Source organism: Platichthys flesus, chromosome 15 (assembly GCF_949316205.1).
Source record: "Platichthys flesus chromosome 15, fPlaFle2.1, whole genome shotgun sequence".
NCBI classification, from domain to species: Eukaryota; Metazoa; Chordata; class Actinopteri; order Pleuronectiformes; family Pleuronectidae; genus Platichthys; species Platichthys flesus.
The window spans coordinates 4170492-4190025 of record NC_084959.1 but is presented as its reverse complement, the minus strand read 5'-3'; the positions used below and the strand labels follow the sequence as shown (position 1 = coordinate 4190025).

The window sequence follows — 19534 nt, the reverse complement described above, 5'->3', positions numbered from 1 at the left end:
ATTCTTATATGGTGGGCTGCATCGATAACACAATATCTAATGTGGCTTTTATTTTCTAATAGTGCTGCAGCAGAACTATCGACTGATTTTCAGATGCAGAGAAACCGGTCACAGATCATGAGAAAATAGGTTTTGGAATATTCCTATTTTCACGAGTTTTATCTGCAGGCGGGTGAATCAGGTTTGTCTCCCACACTGTTTCTCACCCCTGCAGAAACAAAGAGTTTTATTAAAGAGGACAAACCAACGTGGGAAACCTGAGAGGGAATTTACAGGAACTACAAACTGTGCAAGGTCATCAACTACAAACACACTCCTCTACTGACTAACTGTGATATTGAGCTACACACTACTCCTGCTAATATCTGGTTGTCTACGAATGGAGAAAAACAAAACACCACAAAATGTTGCTATCATGGAAATCACAGTCCTCAGGGTGAAGTGACAAGGACTAAATGGAATTTAAGGTAACGTGTCTTATACTGGAAGCTGTAAAAGACCAGTAATACAACCATCGGACACTAACACACGTGTTCTGCACAGAATTAAATTACCTATCTTGAAATCCAGGTGTGTGAATTAACACTGGTCACATGCTAGGACCAGAAATTTTAAATATAAACTTAATAAACTTTAAATATAGACTAAATATTTCATCACATTATTGTTCGTTTTTTTTGAGAAACACAAGTTATAAGAACTATAAGAATTTCTCACTTTGACTTCATTGTTATGTGAGTGAAGTGAAGTGAAGGGAGTGAAGTTAAATTGTTACACACTTGTTGTCAGTTCTGTTATTATTACTTAGTGTCGGGTAAGGAGTTTGCATGTTTCCTTCCAGTCAAACACCAGAGCAGAGACCTCATGTATAACAGGTTTTTTTTCATCTATAATAAAGTTTATTATCATTTCCTATCACTCGTTCCTCTTGAACGTCAGATTCAAAAATGCTTTCATTTACTTAAACTGTGTTGGATGTAAAAAAAAATGGATAAATAAAAATGTCTTCATTCCACAGACCTGTTTATAAATGAGGCTCTGGTTGTTTTCACTGTTGAACAAACATGCAGACTCCGGATCAGGCGACACCATTGAAAACCACTCTGTTAAGATTTAGTAGAGCTCTGTGAGTTTAGTGTGAACTCGTGGAGACGCTGCACCGACCCACAAACCCCTGCAGGAATCGAACTCTCAACCTAGAATCGAGGAGAGTCGGAGGAGTAACCAGACCGTGCTGCAGGAAACCACAGCACGTGAGCAGGCCTGAGATCTGCTTCGAGATATCAGTAAACAGGGACAAGTAAATGGGGCAGAGCCTAAATGTGTGCTGGAACTAAATGGATTAAATGAACTGTACCACGCGTCTAATGGGGGTGACATATTTAGTACATGTGGTGCACGTTAGTTGTGGGCTGAGCAACAACACTTCTGCTCTGCAGGCAAAACAAAAAAACAACAACACAAAGGTGGTGGTGCTACTGTTACAACTAGAGTCAGGCTACAGCAGCTAGTAGCCATACCTCGTATTTGTCTGGTCGCGTCCACGAATCCTAGAAAAGGAAACAAAGATGGAGGAGGCAAAGACAAAGAGCGGCACAGTGCAGCAGAGTGAGCGGTTTGAGAAGGAGCCACAGAAACTGGAGGCACCTGCAGGACGTGGGTTCGATTCTCACAGAGCACAGCAGAGACTTCAAACGGTTCTAATGTCATTAACTACAGAAACACATTCACTACATATTGCTGCTCTTCACTCTCCGGGACACATCAGAATAATAATAATAATAATAATAATAATAATATCAGAGGGGGAAAAAAGCAATTTTCTGGTTATCAGCTAGTTGTTTTTGTTTTGCATATGTTTTCAATTATAGAAAATCAAGTTGTGCTGATTTATAAAAAAAACAGTGAATGAGGTGATCCATCAAAGTCATAATGAGGTTGTGTATTGTTGAAAATAATAAAGATTTTGCAGATGTGAAGCAGCTACACGTGTTTCTATGTGAACATGGAGAACAGACATTTACTGTGAAGAACAACAGGGGAAATAACCAGGAAACGGTGAAGGAGCTGGTTTTACACCAGGAAACTGAGGCTGTCTGAGAGCAACCTACTGTTCTAAGTGATGAATTATGAAACTTAATTATCAAGTCCAAAGCAATACGTGTGTTTATGATTCATGCTCGTGGGTTTAAGTTGTAGAAGCAAACAAATGAGGAGGATTAAAGCCGGTTCTCATTGGACAAGCCTGAATTATTTCATACAATATGTATTTGTTACGAGTATGAATATGTTCTGTCATGAATAAATTATACCACTGTATTTAAATATTCACAAGTAAACAATATTAAAATCATGGAGTGTGAGGTTTTTCTTGTTGTTGTTACAGTTAAGCTGATATTTACAGAAACAGGTCAAAAAGTCAAACTGGAGCTTTTTTTTTCTAAAAGCAGCATCCGAGGCTTTTTTAGTTTTTTATTAATTAATATTTTGAGATAGAGAAGCACACTAAGGAAAAACAGAGAACTTTAACTATAATTACCTGAGAGCGATTAACCTAATCTTTATACTTTGATTTTCTTATCTGAGTCCACATCCTCATGGCAGTGTTTTCATCAACCGATTTGTTTTTTGTGTTGCTAACAGGTACACACACATAATCCTAATCTCACCTCGATGATAAAAGTTGACGGGATGAAATTGAACGCTCATATCCCATCCCAGGAGATGACACAGGGATCGATTCACTTTACTTTTTAGTAGAGTCCCAATGAAAAGCTGACTGTCCTGTCGTCTCATATCTTTATGATTTTATATTTCTGGATGTGATGGAACAATGGAGGACGGACGATGGCAAACCCGAAACGCGCTTAAACGATTACAATTAGAGACAGTGAGCGCCGGCTGATCAGCGTGATTTCCAGATGACGGCAGCATTAAATCCAAAATGAACGTGACAGTGACGGATGTGGACGAGCGGGATGACGGGTCGGGGACAGAACGGGTGCGAGTCCTGTTTCTGCAGGTCGAGCCTCACGTCCAGTCACTCTCGGCTGTGAATGTGCCGTGTGAGCGCCTCCACTGATTGACAGTGATGAATCACACAGTTAATGGAACAAACTATTCAATTTCATTCCCTCTCTTCTGATAATAATTCAACCCCGTGTGACTCAGTTTGCATCCGATGTTTAAAACACATCACAGTGATGATTGTATTATTCACAGAAGCTAAAAATGGGAAGTTTGTCCCATTCCGGCCTTGAGGTCCTTCAGAATCAAAAGAGTGTGAAACTGGAGTCGCTCAGACGCCTCGAGCAAACTACTTAGACTCCTCTGTCGCTCTTTGTGAGTCTGTGAAATGTTTACCACGGCAGAGCCATTTTCTTCATGTGTGTTTTTTTTTCTCCTGGCATCAAACCGAGGTGGAGACGCGCCACCAGGGGAAACACTTTTTTGTTTCTCATGCATCACAACTTTTGGCACCGCACCCGGCTTCACCACGCCGCATCAGGCTGCACTGCACTGTCAGGTAAAATATACCCCCCCCCGCCAACCGCCACCGCTGTTTCGAAATTTCAGGTTTCATCCGTCTTTGCCGATTGTGGGTTTGTGCACATTCCAAGTTCATTTCAGCTCCTTCGACTCTTTTCACGGAGACTGACGCGCTTCATTTACTAATTTGGCTCGATGTTGAAAGGCTGTTGGCAGGTTGCCGTTAATTTAAAGTTGAGTCTCAGATTTGTATTTATTGAGAAAAGTAGCTTGACGGCTTGTGTGACTGAGCCAAAGCTCTGAAAGATCACCAGTGGTTGTGGAATGACATTAAACAGCCACTGCTGCTCCGAGCCTCCACAGAATCAGGTGGATTCTGGTTCCTTCCAAAAGGAAAAGAAAAGCCAAAAGGAGTTTAACTCATCAAGGAATTACATTTATGGGAAATATCTCCATAAATAACCCAAAGATGAAAAGGTGGCTGTTAACCATAAAAGTATATTTGTTATTTTTGACACAGGATATATTTTCTTCAAATGTCATCTTTTGCCACAAGGTTCCAAAGTTTGAAAAAAGTGAGTCGGTCCGGTTTAATTTTGACAAAACACAAAAGTATATTCGTGGATCTTTTGGCTAAAGCAAAGAAAACTTGGATGATGTGTATTATTTAACATTTTTGTATTAAACCATCATCACACAACTTTGAATGAAAGGATCTTTCGAAGCAATATAAGAATATATAATATAGTCATAAGAAATGCATCCTAATGATCGACTATAGTTCCTGACTGTCTGTGTGGCTGCAGTATGATTCGTTTTGTGCCAAAATTAAACACATCAATACAAACTTAGTACATTAAAGAACTCGAGGACCTCCCTTTAAACACTGTGTCGTATATAACACAATGAAGAGAAGCAAAAGTTTTGGAAAACCCAAACAAAACTTATTTGTACTCTGCTCCTCGATGTGAAGTTAGCATTGAAGGAGTCTGGGTGACATAACACTACCATCAAATCCACACAATACATATCATATCCACCATCAGCAATACGTTTGGTGTTGACAGTGAGAAAGACTCGATCAATTGTGTGTTAACTATTGTGTTGAGTTTGCCAAAAGTCAACTGTGCCAAGCTATTCTAAGAACAACTTTTTTGGTCTTTTCATGAGAGTTGTTGTTGTTATTATCGATCGTTCATTCTTTCTGGATAAGATTCTAGAAAACATCTTCGTCAATTTAAGGTTATATCATCCAGATTGATCAGTTTTACAGTGATACTATCTGATGTTAAACTTGTGTTGCAGGGCAGCTTTAAGGTAGTATTCATTGCACTGTGTCTCTGTATACAGCCGGACAGAGCTGTGAAGTGAAGTAGGACACTGCGGCCCGTCCCCGTCCTCTGGGACCAGACAGGACAGGTGCTCTCACTCCAGGAATAGTGCACCTCACTGGTCCACGCTTACATCATTTGACACGGTGCATAACAACCGTGGTGGATGAACCATTTTCACACGGACAGTTTCCTTACGAGGCAGCGCCAGACGAGAGAGAAAAGAGCGAGGATGTGGCTGAGCAGGAAAATTAAACAAGAAGTCAAACATTAGCTGGTTTACCTCACGTACGATAATGATCTACTTTTATTAAAAAATTTAGAATATTGGGTATTTCAGGGAGTGATTTAAACCACAGAACAGATTCAGGCACATTCAAGGGTATTACAAATAAAATAGCCCTTAAAAGGTATAAAGTCATATTATTATAATTTTTTTTTTTTTGCCAAATCATATTGTGCCCTCGTGGCCTAGTTGCAAATTTTCCAAAGGCTGTGAATCAGTCTGTAACTCAACGAGAAGGAAAATCTGCAAAGGTAAATATAGCTCGCACCTATGGTAACTTCCCTTATTGTCAGAAGTAATATGAAGATGTATAATAATACCTCGTCTCTTGCTGCAGCTATTTTAGCTGCGAGCGGAGGCAGAAGTGTTTCTCCTCCATCCGCAGACCTGCTACCGGCAGCAAGGTAATTATCTTAATACTGTTGACTGCATTCACAGCAGAAAATTACCAGTTTGAAGTGACTAATCCATCTCCTGCTCGCACCATGCACGTGTCACAATGCACCATTAAGATGGATCCCTCAAAATTATTCCATTTTAATGAGCTGATAAGAGCACCACAATAGGCTCGGGATCATATTCTCTCTTCGGGCTGGCAGCCGCCGACGTGCTGGGACCAGTGTGACGGGGAGGATGATATTCACAGCTCCCACATCAGGAGCCTCTCGACGTGTTCTGTGGTGAAAGCTCTAATCCAATGTTACCTGCTGCTCTGCTGAAGGACACCAAGAGAAAAACCCTGAAGAGCAGGACAAAGACCTGGAAACCGTTTGTGGCTTCATGTGGCAATTCGCTATTCAAACAAGAAATCTCACGTAGAATCCTATTTTGTGTTGAGGTCTATCTTTCTATCCATTTATCAATTTATCCATCTGTCCTATTGTATTGTATCACACTGTATTGTTCCTTATCGAATCATATCTATGGTATCGTATCCATCATATCGTATCATATCTTATGTTTCATGTTCATATCATCTCGCATTTATGGAGCCTGAGGGGGTAAAACATTGAACTTCCAATTAGAAGGTCAGTGGTTTGAATCCCAGCCTGATACCGAAGTGTCCTTGGGCAAGATGCTGAACCCCAAAAAATTAGCTAATTGAAATAGTAAGTCGCTTCAGACAGAAAGAGTCATTGATATTCATTCATTTCAATGTCGGGTATCATATTGTATTGTGTCATATCATATTGCATCAAATGTAATTGTATCTATGGTACCTATCTTATCGTCCTGTATCTATGGTATTGTATCTATCATATTGCAACAATCACATTGTATCTATCGTGTTGCATCCCATCAAATCAAAACCTATTGTATCGTATCTATTATACTGCATATATTGTATCATTCGCATCATCTATTGTATCAATGGAATCTTTTGTTACTATCTTACCTATTGTATCTATCTTTCTATGAAACAGACTTTATACTTGTATCTAATCCTCAGACAAAGGTGCCCCCCCCCCCCAAACTGTTGTAACAGTGGATCGTTACAACAGTTTGCCAGAGAATCATAATTGAGGTCATGAAAGTCGGGTTTTGAAACAGAGATTGACTCGTGGTCTCCGGATTGTTACACAGAAATAATTAAACCAGTTTGACTGAAATCATTTTCTCTTGTTCGACTCGGTCTCACTTAACTTTCAATGAATTCTGAGCTATTATCGTCTCGATTGTAGCAGCAACAGTTCCTTTTAAATGCCGAGTGAACGGTTGCATACGCTTCTAATGACGCTGGAGAATCTCATGGTGATGCAGCGGCTGGATATTGGTTTAATCAGAACTCTCTCTCTCTCTCTCTCTCTCTCTCTCTCGCTCTCTCTCTCTCTCCTCTTCCACTCAGGATGGAGGAGTACACGATCGTTAATGCACGTCCAGGGGCATTCAGAGAAGGCTGATGAAAGTTTAGAGAGATGGAGGAATCGGAATGTGACGGCACAAAGAACACGTTCAGGTGGCAACGCAATTAAGGTCGAGGTCAACAACGAAAACAGCAGCGTCAGCAGATCATCGGCCGAGTGATTGGCTTTTAATGATGTGCGATGGACGGGGCCGGGAAACAAGGTCGACGCCAATGAATTCCAAGATTAGATGAGAAACACGAGTGAGCGGACGAGTGAGTGATCTGGTTCACACGCATCAATGTCAATATGAGAAGATGCGTTAGCTCCCCTGATGGATGGAAGTCACAGCCTGGTTTTCTGGAGTAAACAACATTTTAGCCCGAAGTTTGTCAACGACCGCTTCGCCGCAACTTGTCGATGAACTGCTCAACGATTCGTGAACTGGACAAAACGATCAATGTCTTCTCTGAACTGCGCTGATATGATTATTATATAGAATAATGTGTATTTATGTTTACATCTTGATTGTATTTGTAATTTGGTTTAAATGTAAAATATCAAACCTTAATTACATCTCTTTCTTACAAGGGTTTAATAAGGGCATATTTATTTGTTTTATGTTTATCTGCTGATATATTGGTACCTGAAATATTTTACTCATTAATATCTGTGTTCAGCATTAGCCCCACAAAACCCATCTCGGTTGGACTGGTGCACAGTTGGTTGCCAGTGTCTATTTCTCTGTTTACTCTGCATTCAATTTAATTTAATTAAATTCAATCCACTATTCTTAGAAAGAAGCTGTATGAATTTATTCATGCTTTAGAAACTTTAGAATTATACTAAAAAAAGCTTTGTGTTTTTTCCTCTAATATACAGTATAGGAGACTTTCATCATCAAACAGAGCGGCACGGTGCAAGAGGAGATATTTGAAATGTCTTGCATAAATGTATTACATGGATTCAAACCTTTATTCCTTTGTGCAGTGGGCTGGTGTGAAATGGCACATGGACATTTCTATCCAAAGGGCCTGTGCTGCCTTAGATTCCTTATTGAAGAACTTCTGCTGGTATTTAATGATGTTAGGAGGAATTCAGTCCCGGCTGAGACTCAGCAGAGGCTCTTTCAGCCCCAATAGCTCCCTCATAAGGACATTCATTCATCTGGTTTGCTAAATTATCCTTTGACTTAGTTGGGCTGTTTAAAAGTCATTATCTGGGTCAAGAGAAGAGGAGTGTGTACCTGCTCTCCTTCGGTGAACACCCTGTTCTGAAAGCTCCAGGAGATGGTGGGGGTGGGGTCGCCCGAGGCCTCGCAGGTCAGCCTGACCTGCTCGTCAAACTCGGAGGCGGTTTGGTTGTTCAAGTAGGTGATCTTGGGTTGCACTAGGAAAAAATACAACACAGCGTTACTGAAACAAGTTTTATTAGACATACTTATATTTATCAGTACTCAGTGAAAATTACCAAAGGGAGGTTTTTGCTTGTTGCAGCTCGTATCAGATTTCAGTGCTGTCCTCTGGAGGTAAATTATTGTCGTTCTACAACAACCAGCTCTGGTTTTGTTTTGCTTTTTGCGATGGAGAAAATGTGAATGCACACGTTTTGCACACGCTTAACAAATGTAATTATTATTTTTCCTCTTTATTTGGGCTTGTTTTTGGTCTCAACCAACTCCTGAGGGGTATTAATTAATGGTCTCTTTCCCCTCATTTCTACAACTCTGTGTTTATATACGAGTCAACCAGAAACAGATTCATTCCTACGAAAACCTAAATGATCCAATGTGATGTGAAACTCTTTCTGCAGTGGATATCGGACATTATTTAGTGCTACATGAAGTCAGCATAAAAACTAATTTGCTAAGAGGCCATTTCCTTTAATTGTTCAATTGTGTTATTGTATGATTACATAATAGCACGTCCTAGTTTGAAATGTCATGTTATTTGGCTTAAAAAATAGATCAAAGTCAATTAACTATGTGAGGCTTCGTTAATATATTAATTTAGTTGTATTTCTTGCTTAACCAGCATCTTTAAGCAAAATTTCTGAAAAAGTTGTCTGATAACTCTCTCTGGTTTTCTTCACTCCGACACATTTCACCTTAAACGACCATATCATCCATTTTTTATACAAAAAGGTGAGATAAGTGCAGGTTTCAACACTTGTTTCAAACTGTTAAATTCATTAGAGTGTTTAGAGGGTTTAATTCCCCACAGGCTATAACAGAGCTGCAATGCAAATGTCCTCATCGAGAGGAAGTCTAGTGTGATATCTCTGAGAGTCCTGAGGGCCGGCTTAATTACTTTCCAATAGGACGTGCTTTTCTTTAAACTGTACGTTACCCTGCAACCCGTCACTGGAGAAGCTGCAGCAGACGAGCGTCCACAGCGAATGTCAATAAGTAGAAAGAGGAAAAGACCAGGGAGAGAGAAAGAGCCACGGAGATGATGGGAATATATATTCTCTTACCAAACACGTTGAGGCTGACTTCCTCCGCCTTCTCCCCCGCCTTGTTCTTGGCGATGCAAGTGTATTCTCCTTCATCCACTTTCGTGACATCTTTGATTTCCAGTTCTGAGCCGTCCTCGTTCAGGCTGTACTTATCGCCCGTTTCAAGGACAACGTTGTTACTGTAGCAGGAGGGGAGGGGGGGTGGGGGTAAAAAAGAAGAGGCGATAAGACATGGCGGAGCTCAGATCAGACGTGTTTGGAGAACTCGAGGGCTCCATCACACATTTATCACCGACAACGATCTAGTTCTATCTCAGGAGGAGAGCGAGGAAAGGTGGAAAAAAGTTCCACAGATTGTGTTTGCCTCAGCTCTGCTCTGGCCCTTACACCTGTATGTTAAAGAAGGCCACGCACCAGTTTAATGATGATGGTAATGCATGTTTCCCAGTTCTCCTCCTGAGCACCAGAACTTTTGGGAGACTTTTGGCTGTGTGGCTGAGCAGCAGCCTTTCAGAGGCATTTTGAAGGCAGACAGTGACTGACAGCAGCTCTAGGAAACCAGACCAAATAGAGCTTCTCCCCTTTTTCCCTGCTTCACCCGTCTGTCCTCCCATTAACCCCACCATCCGTCTGAACTTCAGGCCCACGGTGAGATCTTCTGCATCTCGCTCCGTCCCGACCAGCCACATCACACACAGGTGCTGCTTAATGGGGGAGCTGCAGGATCCCAGTGGCCAATGGAGTCTTATTCACTCACGTTTAAATGAGCAGCAGCAGAATTTAAAGATTCATCTGCAGAGGAGCTGCTGCATGACGGGGGGGTGAATGATGTCTCATGAAACTGCTGCATGAGGAAACGTTTCTCTCCTGTTCACTCTGAATATTTGATATAATCTACACCAGCTAATGGAGGATCAATTATCAGAGCTGTGTAAAAAGTCAGAACTTATTACATAAAAATAAAGATCATAGATCATCTTTGGGGGGTTGTATTTAGTGTTGGGGCGAAAAGCCGGCTCCATTTTCTAATTTAGTTCCAGGTCGGTTGAATACATAAAACGATTTTTAACCTTCGGTGCCCGTAAACAAAACATATATCTCTCCTCACTCCTCTCTCTTCTCTATTCAAGCCAAAAGGCAATTTAGAAAATTCAGCATGCTCCTCATTTCCAGCCTTTGCTGACTCTTGGTTTTTATGCCAGACGATATCACCTTCAGCTAATTAATGTTCAGTAACTTGTGCAAAGGCCAGAAAGCGACTTGGCTGGTGTTTGTGTCTGTGCTCTGCCGAACTCCATCTGTCCAAAGAACCAAGAACCAAGAGCAACTGGTTAACAAGGTGAGGGTCGTATTTAGTTTTTCAATAAAACAGCATGTAATAGCTTATACCATTGTTTATATATTATAACGAATGTATTTATTCTTTATTGAAATAAATAACTTATTTCTATCAAAACACCAGATTTAACGTTGCTTCCTTTTTTTAACTGAGTCATTTAGACAGATTTTGATTCTCATACGACCAGAAGATGATTAAAGACTCATATTTAATATAACAAATTCAAACTAAACAGATTAAATTAGCAACTGTCAATGTCTCAAAGATCTGTGGATTCGTTATTGTATTGAGATACATTAAAATGTCAGTTTCTTCATATGATATGATGCTAAACTCTGAGGAACATGAGGCCAGGATTCAATTCACCAGAAGTTACAGCATCAAGCTGCAGCTTCCCTTCACATGTTCCAGGTCCATACTAACCACATGAAAACGGTTAGAGTTTAATGTTATCATTTGGGAAAGTGTGAACCTGCCTAACAGGACTCATCAAAGTGTTTCTCCTCTCGTTACAGTCGTGCAAATGCAAATGCATGTAAAGCTCGTCTCTTCTCCCACGCAGAACAATCTGCAGACAAGACCGTGCAAAAAATTCATATTCATGCCACAATTTCAAAACACCACCAAACACCAACTCCCTGTAATTTATGTCGTGCATGTGCAGTCCTCGTAAAGGGAGCACAATCACTTCCCACAAGCAGCCTGGTCAGAGAGGCTGAGGGACGCAGGCGGCAGCGCCACAGACACTTTACGTCTTTTTATCTCAGACTTGATCAGAGGAGCCAATTTACAAACAGACACAGACGCCGCCAGCCGTGGTGGATTAGAACCAAACCTGCAACATGCAATTTGCACTTGTAGCCGGTGTTGAGCTGTTCTTTCAGGAGGAGGGCTTGTCGAGAACAACCGGATTTGCATACGTTTTTAATGAATACAATAAAAACCAGCCAGCCATTGTGTGTGAGTTTTATAAAGAAGCCTTTCAGCACACAGCAGCCCCTTCTTCAACCTGCGTGCGCCTCTTCATTCAAAGGTGCTACCTGCACATATTATAAAGGTCTTGAAAGGTGCTGCCTTGAAATAATGGGACACGCAGAGACTGAACAGAGAACAAGCTCTTAACTGGAAAAAAATCCATATGCCTAAAAAAACCTCTTCATTTCATTTTTCAAATCACTAGTTTCTCATTTTCACATGACTGCAATTATTCTTTGTACAAATCCTTGAGATTTCATGTCAAACTCGCTCTGACTCTACAGAATCAGTTTTTTCCTCCCAGTGAATCCAGTGTGCAGGGACCAGTTGGATGTAAACCAGTTAAATAATGGCTCCGCTCCTTGCCCAGAGTGTTTGGTCACCTAACGTGGTGCCTTGTCCTTGGCAGCAACAACCCGACCACGCTCCCTGAACCTGTCCAGCTGATTAATACACCGGCCTGTGACTCAGATGTGATACAGGGCTTCACACTGCATCCTGCTGCTAAAGGGCACAGCCTCCCCCTCACGGACGTGTCACAGATAAAAGCAAAACACTTTCCTGCAAAGGCAGATTAGAAAAAATAAATAAAGTGATGCTCGCAACTTCCTGGACTTTCTCTTTGTAGATTTCTAAATTCTTTATAGGATAAAAAACTACTTACGGACGATTTTATGAAAATGACAAAGTGCTATCTCACCACTCGGGTAAAAAGAAACACAAAGTTCCTCTGACAGTGCACAAACACACAGCACCTGCAAAGCACAGTGCCGCTACACACAATGTTGAGCTCGACAATTTGTGTTTTACCCATTAATCATTCTTGCTGCATTGCTCAACATCATTGTTTATGTAACTTTATCTTATCCGGCAGATTCTACTCTAAGAAAAAAGATGTTGCCTTGTTCAGATCGGTTGTATTTCACGATGAATCCTTCCTGTAGTGTTAATGTGATTAAGGTTAATTAGATTCCCCACCCTGATCCAGGGGTAGATATATGAAAGCTGGAGAGTGGGAGCTGTGGAGGACTTACTGGGCCCAGGTGACGCTGGGTTCAGGGAAGCCGTCGGCATCACAGGCCAACAGGGCCGAGCCCCCGATGTCGGCTGTGGCGTTGACCTCTGACTGCCTGGCCCGAATGGTGGGAAGCACTGAGACAGAGAAATGGAGAAGGATTCACATTAGATTCACATCGAACGCACACAGCAAGCAGGTTAAACGTTATTTACTAATAGTTTCTCGTGATTTATAGATTGAAAGCTGATTTGTTTGGACCCTTGCGTTCAGTGGAAACAAGTTGTGTACACATTAATTATCATTATCATCAGTTTTCACCTGGTGAGCTTTGCAGTGGGTGGACAGTCATATTGAAATAATTTGCTTTTATCCTTGATTGATAACCTGCCGTCTGTAATGACCAGAGCTAAGTATTTACAAATTCATTATTTACCACTGATGGGTTTTTATGGAAAACTTACATTTACACTAAAAATTACTGCCAACTTCAGAAACTTTGTAGTTTGCCTCATTATGAGTTCTATACAGAACTAATATTTTGTCATGAGATTGTCGAAAATAATCAGAAGGAACCTCTGTGCACTCTGGATATTTATACTGCAAACTGTCGTGTACTTTATGTATTTTGATCTCAACTGTGTCGTCGGACTAGTAAACCAACAAAATACTTCTGGGTAAAAAAACACTGAAGAACCATCAAGTGTTTGAAAGGCAGATTTCAGGAGGATCTTTGCTCCTGTGTCGAGCAGCAGCTCATTTTTAAAACAACGGGACAGGCTGGGGCTGGGCGGCGGGGTGGTGGGGGGGCAGAAGGTGACTGAAATGACGAGCTCACCATTAATGACGACCTTGATCATCCTGAAGTCGATTTCTCCCCTGGCCATGACCCGGGCCTCGCAGGTGTACATGCCCTCATCCGCCTTCTTGATGGCGCGGATCTGCAGGTGGCCGTTGGTCAGGATCTTGAAGCGAACTAGAAACACAGAGAAGAGAACACTGGTTAAACACGTCGGGGTTTCAAAGATTGGTCGGATCACTGGGCTAGTGATCCCCCCCCCCGAGCACTTGTCTCTTCCCCAGCCTTCAACACAAGTTGTTATAAAGACTACCTAAGTGCTCGTTGTCTCCTCGCCTGCGACCCGTTTCGTTTTGGGCCCAAATTTAAAACAAACTCAGCTCCTATGCGCTCAGACAGGATATTGAAGGCGGATTAAAAAGTCCCAATTATGTCCACTAATGAGGCCTGTGGTTGAAAGAAGGCAGGGAGTCCTTCCTGCCCACGGCACACAGACGTTTTGCTGTTTGTTTTACACGATCACAGAGTCTGACTAACGTGTTGCACCTCTAATTAAAACCGGCAATAAGTGCACAGAGCAAACTGAAAACAGGCTTTTAGCATTTTTTTGAAATAACAGGGTTCTGACCACATTTCCAAAAACCCTTCAGAAAAGCAATTAAGTCGTTTCTGTTGTCTGTTCCTTCCATGTGCAAAATGGCTAATTAGGCTGCACATGTTAAATATAACGTTCCCAGGCCATTTTCATCCACATTCAGGGAGAAGGACTCACTACTGCAGTGGTTCCGAGGCTGCCAGTTTAATTGTCATCACAGTATAAAGGATGTTCCTAATAGAGAAGCCTCCTTTTGTTACACACATAAATGAAAAATAAAAAAAAGTCTTTGTGCTATAAAATCGCTCGATGCACATAATTGTATACCGAGGGCCCGGAACGACGTGGGCTCGGGATAATGAACATTTGATTCCCATCACTTTATTGCTCAGACATTTCCCTCTAAACGATCTGAACACAATTTTCAGGGAATGTGCACATTGACTTTAGGTATTTACATTTTTTGCTCACTATCACATTCACAAGCCCATTCAATTTCACAAAGAAATACTGTACTTTTGACATCTAATTATGTATTTATAGTTTTTAGATTATAAAAACAATACAAAATAGATAGATAGACTGAAACTGACGCATTTAGCTGCTAATACATGGATTTAATGACATTTTGAAGTTTTATTTCCTTTTAACTTGTAGTGTTTAAAGTCTCAAAACATCTTCCATGTGCTCGTCTGTTTTCCGCTTCCTGTCACGTACAATGTGCAAAAATCCTTCATGCACAGAACTGTGAACTAAATTATGCAGCTGCTGAAAAGTGGTGTTAAAGTATTTCAAGTCCGACCTCTGAGGGCATCGAGTGGTATTTAAGTAGAAAAACTAAATTCTACATTCAAGCGCCTGCTACATTGACCCATAAAACAATGACACAGTTTTTTGGGGTGGGTGGTTTTGACACTGAAACATGCAGCGTGTGGTTTAGGGTCAAGTACTGCGCTTAGGATTTTCTTTTTTTTTTTTACATAAGACGCTTTGCAGTTTGCAGTGTCGGTTGCATTTAGTGGGTTTAGTGGAAAAACACATTCCTTGACCAGGGTCCAGGAATAAAGAGCTGCCTTAGCACAACACTGCGGTGACTCCGAGCTCTCCAGCGGTCACCGAGGGAGGGGTTACCGAAAGGTTAAAATAGGCCCCGGTTCAAGTGTAGAAACCAAACACAGCCCCCCCCCCCCCCCCCCCGCTTCATTTCACCACATATACGAAGGAAGTTTTTGCCTAAACTCTCGGAGGCACAGCTGCTGTGGAGCACACACACACACACACACACACACTCACACACACACACACACTCACACTCACACACACACACACACTCACACTCACACTCACACACACACACACACTGGGGCTGCCGGATGAAACCGTATACATAAACTGTACATGAACACGTTTACTGCAGCGTTTAGGTTCGTCTGATTGGCAGAGGCGATGCAGGCTGAGGAGTTTTGTAATTTGTTCCTTTCCCTTTGGCAGCGGCAAACAAACACTGTCCACGTAGACCTGCCACCCCCCCCCCCCCCCCCCCCCAGCTGCTGCCTTGTTTGGAAGCGTCACAGCAGAGTTAAATACCTCGGTTCTGTGTCACGCTCCGTGGCACTAAAGCGTGTTTACTGGCAAAGCTGGAATTGTGTAGAACATAAGAACAAACAAAAAGGATTCGAAGGCAGAGAAGCTCCTATGGACCTCGTGACGCTCTTTGATTCAGAGCTTTGTTCCTGTGACAGGGACTCACCACAGGAATCCACGGAACGCTGGAATCAAAGCTGATTATGTCGAGTATTTAAAAAAAGTTTAGGAGGATTTTACTTTTGCAAACCTATGATGAGGTCGTGACTAGGCCACGCCCATCATGTATGTTCCTCTCATATTCAGGTTCTGTGCAAACAAGGTCATGTTTTTATTGACATTTGTTTGTTTGTTTGTCAAAATGAAGTTTTGTGGAGGATGATTCAAATTTGAGGCAGATTGTTTATGTATTATATATATTTGTTTAGCATGGCGAGTTTGGACGTACGCCTTGGAAGAGGTACGTGTCCTCCGAGTTCCCCTCCCGTTTTAAATTGGGTAATTTTCGGCATCACTTTCCTTGTATGTCTACTGCTGAAGCTCCTCTCTTCGGCCTCTGTCTGAAACACTTGGTTTCAGCTCGTGTCTCTTTAAAGTCCCCCCCTCCTGATTGAGCCCTTTCTGCTCTGATTGGCCAGCTCGCCCACTCTATCGTGACCTTCTGCTCTTGCTCTACCTGGATTCATCAGGAGGCGTGTCCAATTAGGCGTTAGGTGTGATATATGCAAATGTCCTGACTTCACAATACTCTGGAAGTATCGGAATGACTCTTGAAGGGCATTTTTGGAAGTTTTCTGAACTGTTTTCTGGAGCTTCCTTTAGAGCAGACTTTGTGTTTAGTAACTTTGCAGAAATTTTACACTGAAAAAGCATCAAAAGTCTCCTTTAAGAATTGAAAAAGAGGATTTTAAACCAGCTGACCAGCAGAACTTGCTAAGTCCTGTATAGCATCTGTTTTTTTTCGCTAGTTGAAGTTTGGACAAACTCATACCAAAGTCTGTCCAAACACTCTCTTCCCTTTTCTCCTTTCTGGATTGTTTCAGCCTCAGGAGCAGTTGTCTCTTTTTACTTTGGCAACTTGACTTCCTCTTTCATGCATCATCCATGAGGTCTCACCACCAGCTCCTCACTGACAATGCATTGGGTTTGTTCAAATTGGACGGGGCAGGAGGAGAAGAGGAGGAGCAGGGCTAACTGATCGGAGAGAATGCCTTGGCTGACAGAACTGGCAGGAAGGACAGGTGTCGGCTCAGGGGGTCGAGCGGGTCGAGGATGGGACGGCGCGTTGGCTTACCGTCTTTGGCGAGTTGGATCTTGGCGCCCTTGTGCTTCCAGATGATGGTGGGTGGCGGGGAACTGACCACGTCGCAGACTATCACGGCATCGTCCCCGTCGTTGAACTCCTGCTGGCTCGGGGCGCTCGCGAAGGTGATCTTCTCTGTGGGGGGGGGGACAAGACAAACACATCATTACACATGTATCTCGACATCTGAGCTGGGAACCCTCGTGTGGCATATTTACATTGCATGAGGAGGAAGAAAAACAAAGACTCCTACAGTTGATTAGCACCATAACGAGGCACCATATGCTGGGGCTGCTGCTTTGCTAATAGACGTTTGGATGGTTGAGTCTTTATGGAATCACAGATGATGTGGGCAGGTAGACAAGGTACAGACAGTTCACAGACGTTCACACTGACAGCAGCAGCAGAGACACGTTGACTTGTTGTCAGATGTGTTCGGTCCGAAGACGACAGACGAATGACACGTTTCGTCTGTCGTGTATATTTATAGTTTCTTATATTTTGTATTGGATGCGGACAATTCTTTTTAATTTAAAGTGGAAATAAATTATGTCTGGATAACAGGTGGGGAGTTATATTACCAACAAATTAAAAACAAAATCAATTAGTAGAACTTATAATAATTTCTATCTGATATTTTTAATGTGATAAGACCCCATGCAGAAAATAGGGAGCCGGGTTTATCTTTTATCTTTTCTCACATTATCTTTGAAATAATAAACGATGAGAGTCGATCACCAGGCAAACAACAGCCACCTCGTTTGAATGAACCAATTTATTTTGAGCTGTAAACCTCACATTATTATTATTAATCTTTATTTCTTATTTTTAAATTGTCCTGCAGATTTAATCAGTTTCTGTTGAGGCTCAGGATGTGGTGAGGTTGTGAAGTGGATGTTTCTTGGTGGCGGCTGCTCGCCTGCCTCAGTTTGAATGTAACACGACAAACAACAACTCGTGGATGTTTTCACATACACATGATTTTGTTTGTAAAGATGATGGTTTAGCAATTAAAATATTAAACATCAATTAGACCACAGATGCTAACTGATGTCAGCCACTGCAAACACAATCAAATTCTGGTTCTTTTGCTTCTTAACTATGAGAACTTTCCTCTTCCTGCATACTGTTCAAAGACGTCTGGTTTGGTTCATGCAGACTTTGTAATAACGTTGATTAGATTCTCACGTGAACACAAAACCATTTGACCAACAAGCCTCAGAACTCTTTAACACTTACGGAAGATCTTGACCTGGACGGTGGCCTGCGCCTCCTGCTCCCCGGTCTTCGCCACGCACTTGTAGATGCCGGCGCTGTCCACGTTGGCGTGGTAGATGGTGAGGGTGGACGAGGATTCATCGTTGCGGCTCACGAAGATGTCATGCCTGTTGGGAAGGATCTTCTCCCCGCTGGGCGCGTACCAGTCGATGTCTTTAGCATCTCCCACCACTGAGGAGGAAAAGGACACGTGAGGCGAGGAAGCATTCATTATTAACACAATTAAACATCAGCCAAATAAATGAAGAACACACAAAACTGGTTGTTGTGAAGTGAAATTCTGTTTTTCTGCATGATATCAGAACAACGTATTTCAGACACGTTACTTCTCTCTGTGCCCTCGTGATAATCTGTAAGTAAACACAAACCAAATTCAAAGTGAAGGATGGAACTCGAGTCATTATAACTTCCACGAGTCCTGAAAGCTAATATCTTCACCCCATGCATCAAGAGCTCTTGTGAAGATCTCCCAACAGGAGACGTCTTTTTAAGATCACACCACAAACGCAAACTCAAATCTATTTGCTCAGCAGGACGATTGGTTGAGAGGAAAATCAAACAACTCTTCCACTTCATTTATTTTTTATTAAAGACCAGTGCACTTTCAGTTCATAACATTTTATTTCAGAGAACAAAATTTTATTTTTTGGGGATTTATGTCTCTTAATCTCTGAAAGAAACACAGAGGGATCCCTTGTGAATTTCTGATATTCTTTTCAACTAATAAAATTGCAGTTCGACCTGGAGCCATGTTTCTTTCATAGAAATCTTAAAAGTCAGAAATATCACTGAGTCAAATTAAAAATGTCAAAGCTTCATCTCTTGCACACAGATACTGAGCTTTGCTTTTGTGAGTTCACCTTCACAAGAGTTTCAACACGAAGCCACGGAGCAGCCGACTGGGAGATGGAATCCATTTGATTCTGTTTGAGTATAATGATAAAGGAATAAAATACATATTCTATTATGACTCTCAGATATATTTTAGTTTTATTGACCGAGGGTTTAAAGAAAAATCTTAAAAATTGGTTGTTTCAACTCCAAACAAATATATTTTTACTTTTACTCAAAATTTAGATACGTTTTGTGAGGCCACTGTGACCTTGAGCTTTGACCTTTGACCACCAAATTCTAATCAGCTCACCCTTGACTCCGAGTGAATGCTTGTACCAAATTTGACAGAATTCCCTCAAGGCGTTCTGGAGATATCAGGTCCACTAGTCTGCATGAATGGATCCA

At 41.7% G+C, this 19534-nt stretch overlaps 1 protein-coding gene across 6 annotated transcripts in view; it reads right to left on the bottom strand.

The window, feature by feature from the left end:
- The window catches only part of ncam1a (neural cell adhesion molecule 1a), a 218927-nt gene that overhangs the window by 48416 nt on the left and 150977 nt on the right, over positions 1 to 19534 (bottom strand). For 3 of the 6 annotated variants that reach the window (XM_062406072.1, XM_062406074.1, XM_062406076.1), the window contains exons 3-9: positions 18257 to 18466; positions 17009 to 17152; positions 13575 to 13712; positions 12756 to 12873; positions 9426 to 9586; positions 8197 to 8339; positions 1521 to 1550 (exon numbers count right to left, since the gene is read on the bottom strand). In XM_062406072.1, the coding sequence (XP_062262056.1) occupies positions 1521 to 1550; positions 8197 to 8339; positions 9426 to 9586; positions 12756 to 12873; positions 13575 to 13712; positions 17009 to 17152; positions 18257 to 18466 (944 nt within the window). The remainder of the gene's footprint in view (positions 1 to 1520; positions 1551 to 8196; positions 8340 to 9425; positions 9587 to 12755; positions 12874 to 13574; positions 13713 to 17008; positions 17153 to 18256; positions 18467 to 19534) is intronic. The other 3 variants (XM_062406073.1, XM_062406075.1, XM_062406077.1) reach the window with 1 other exon arrangement.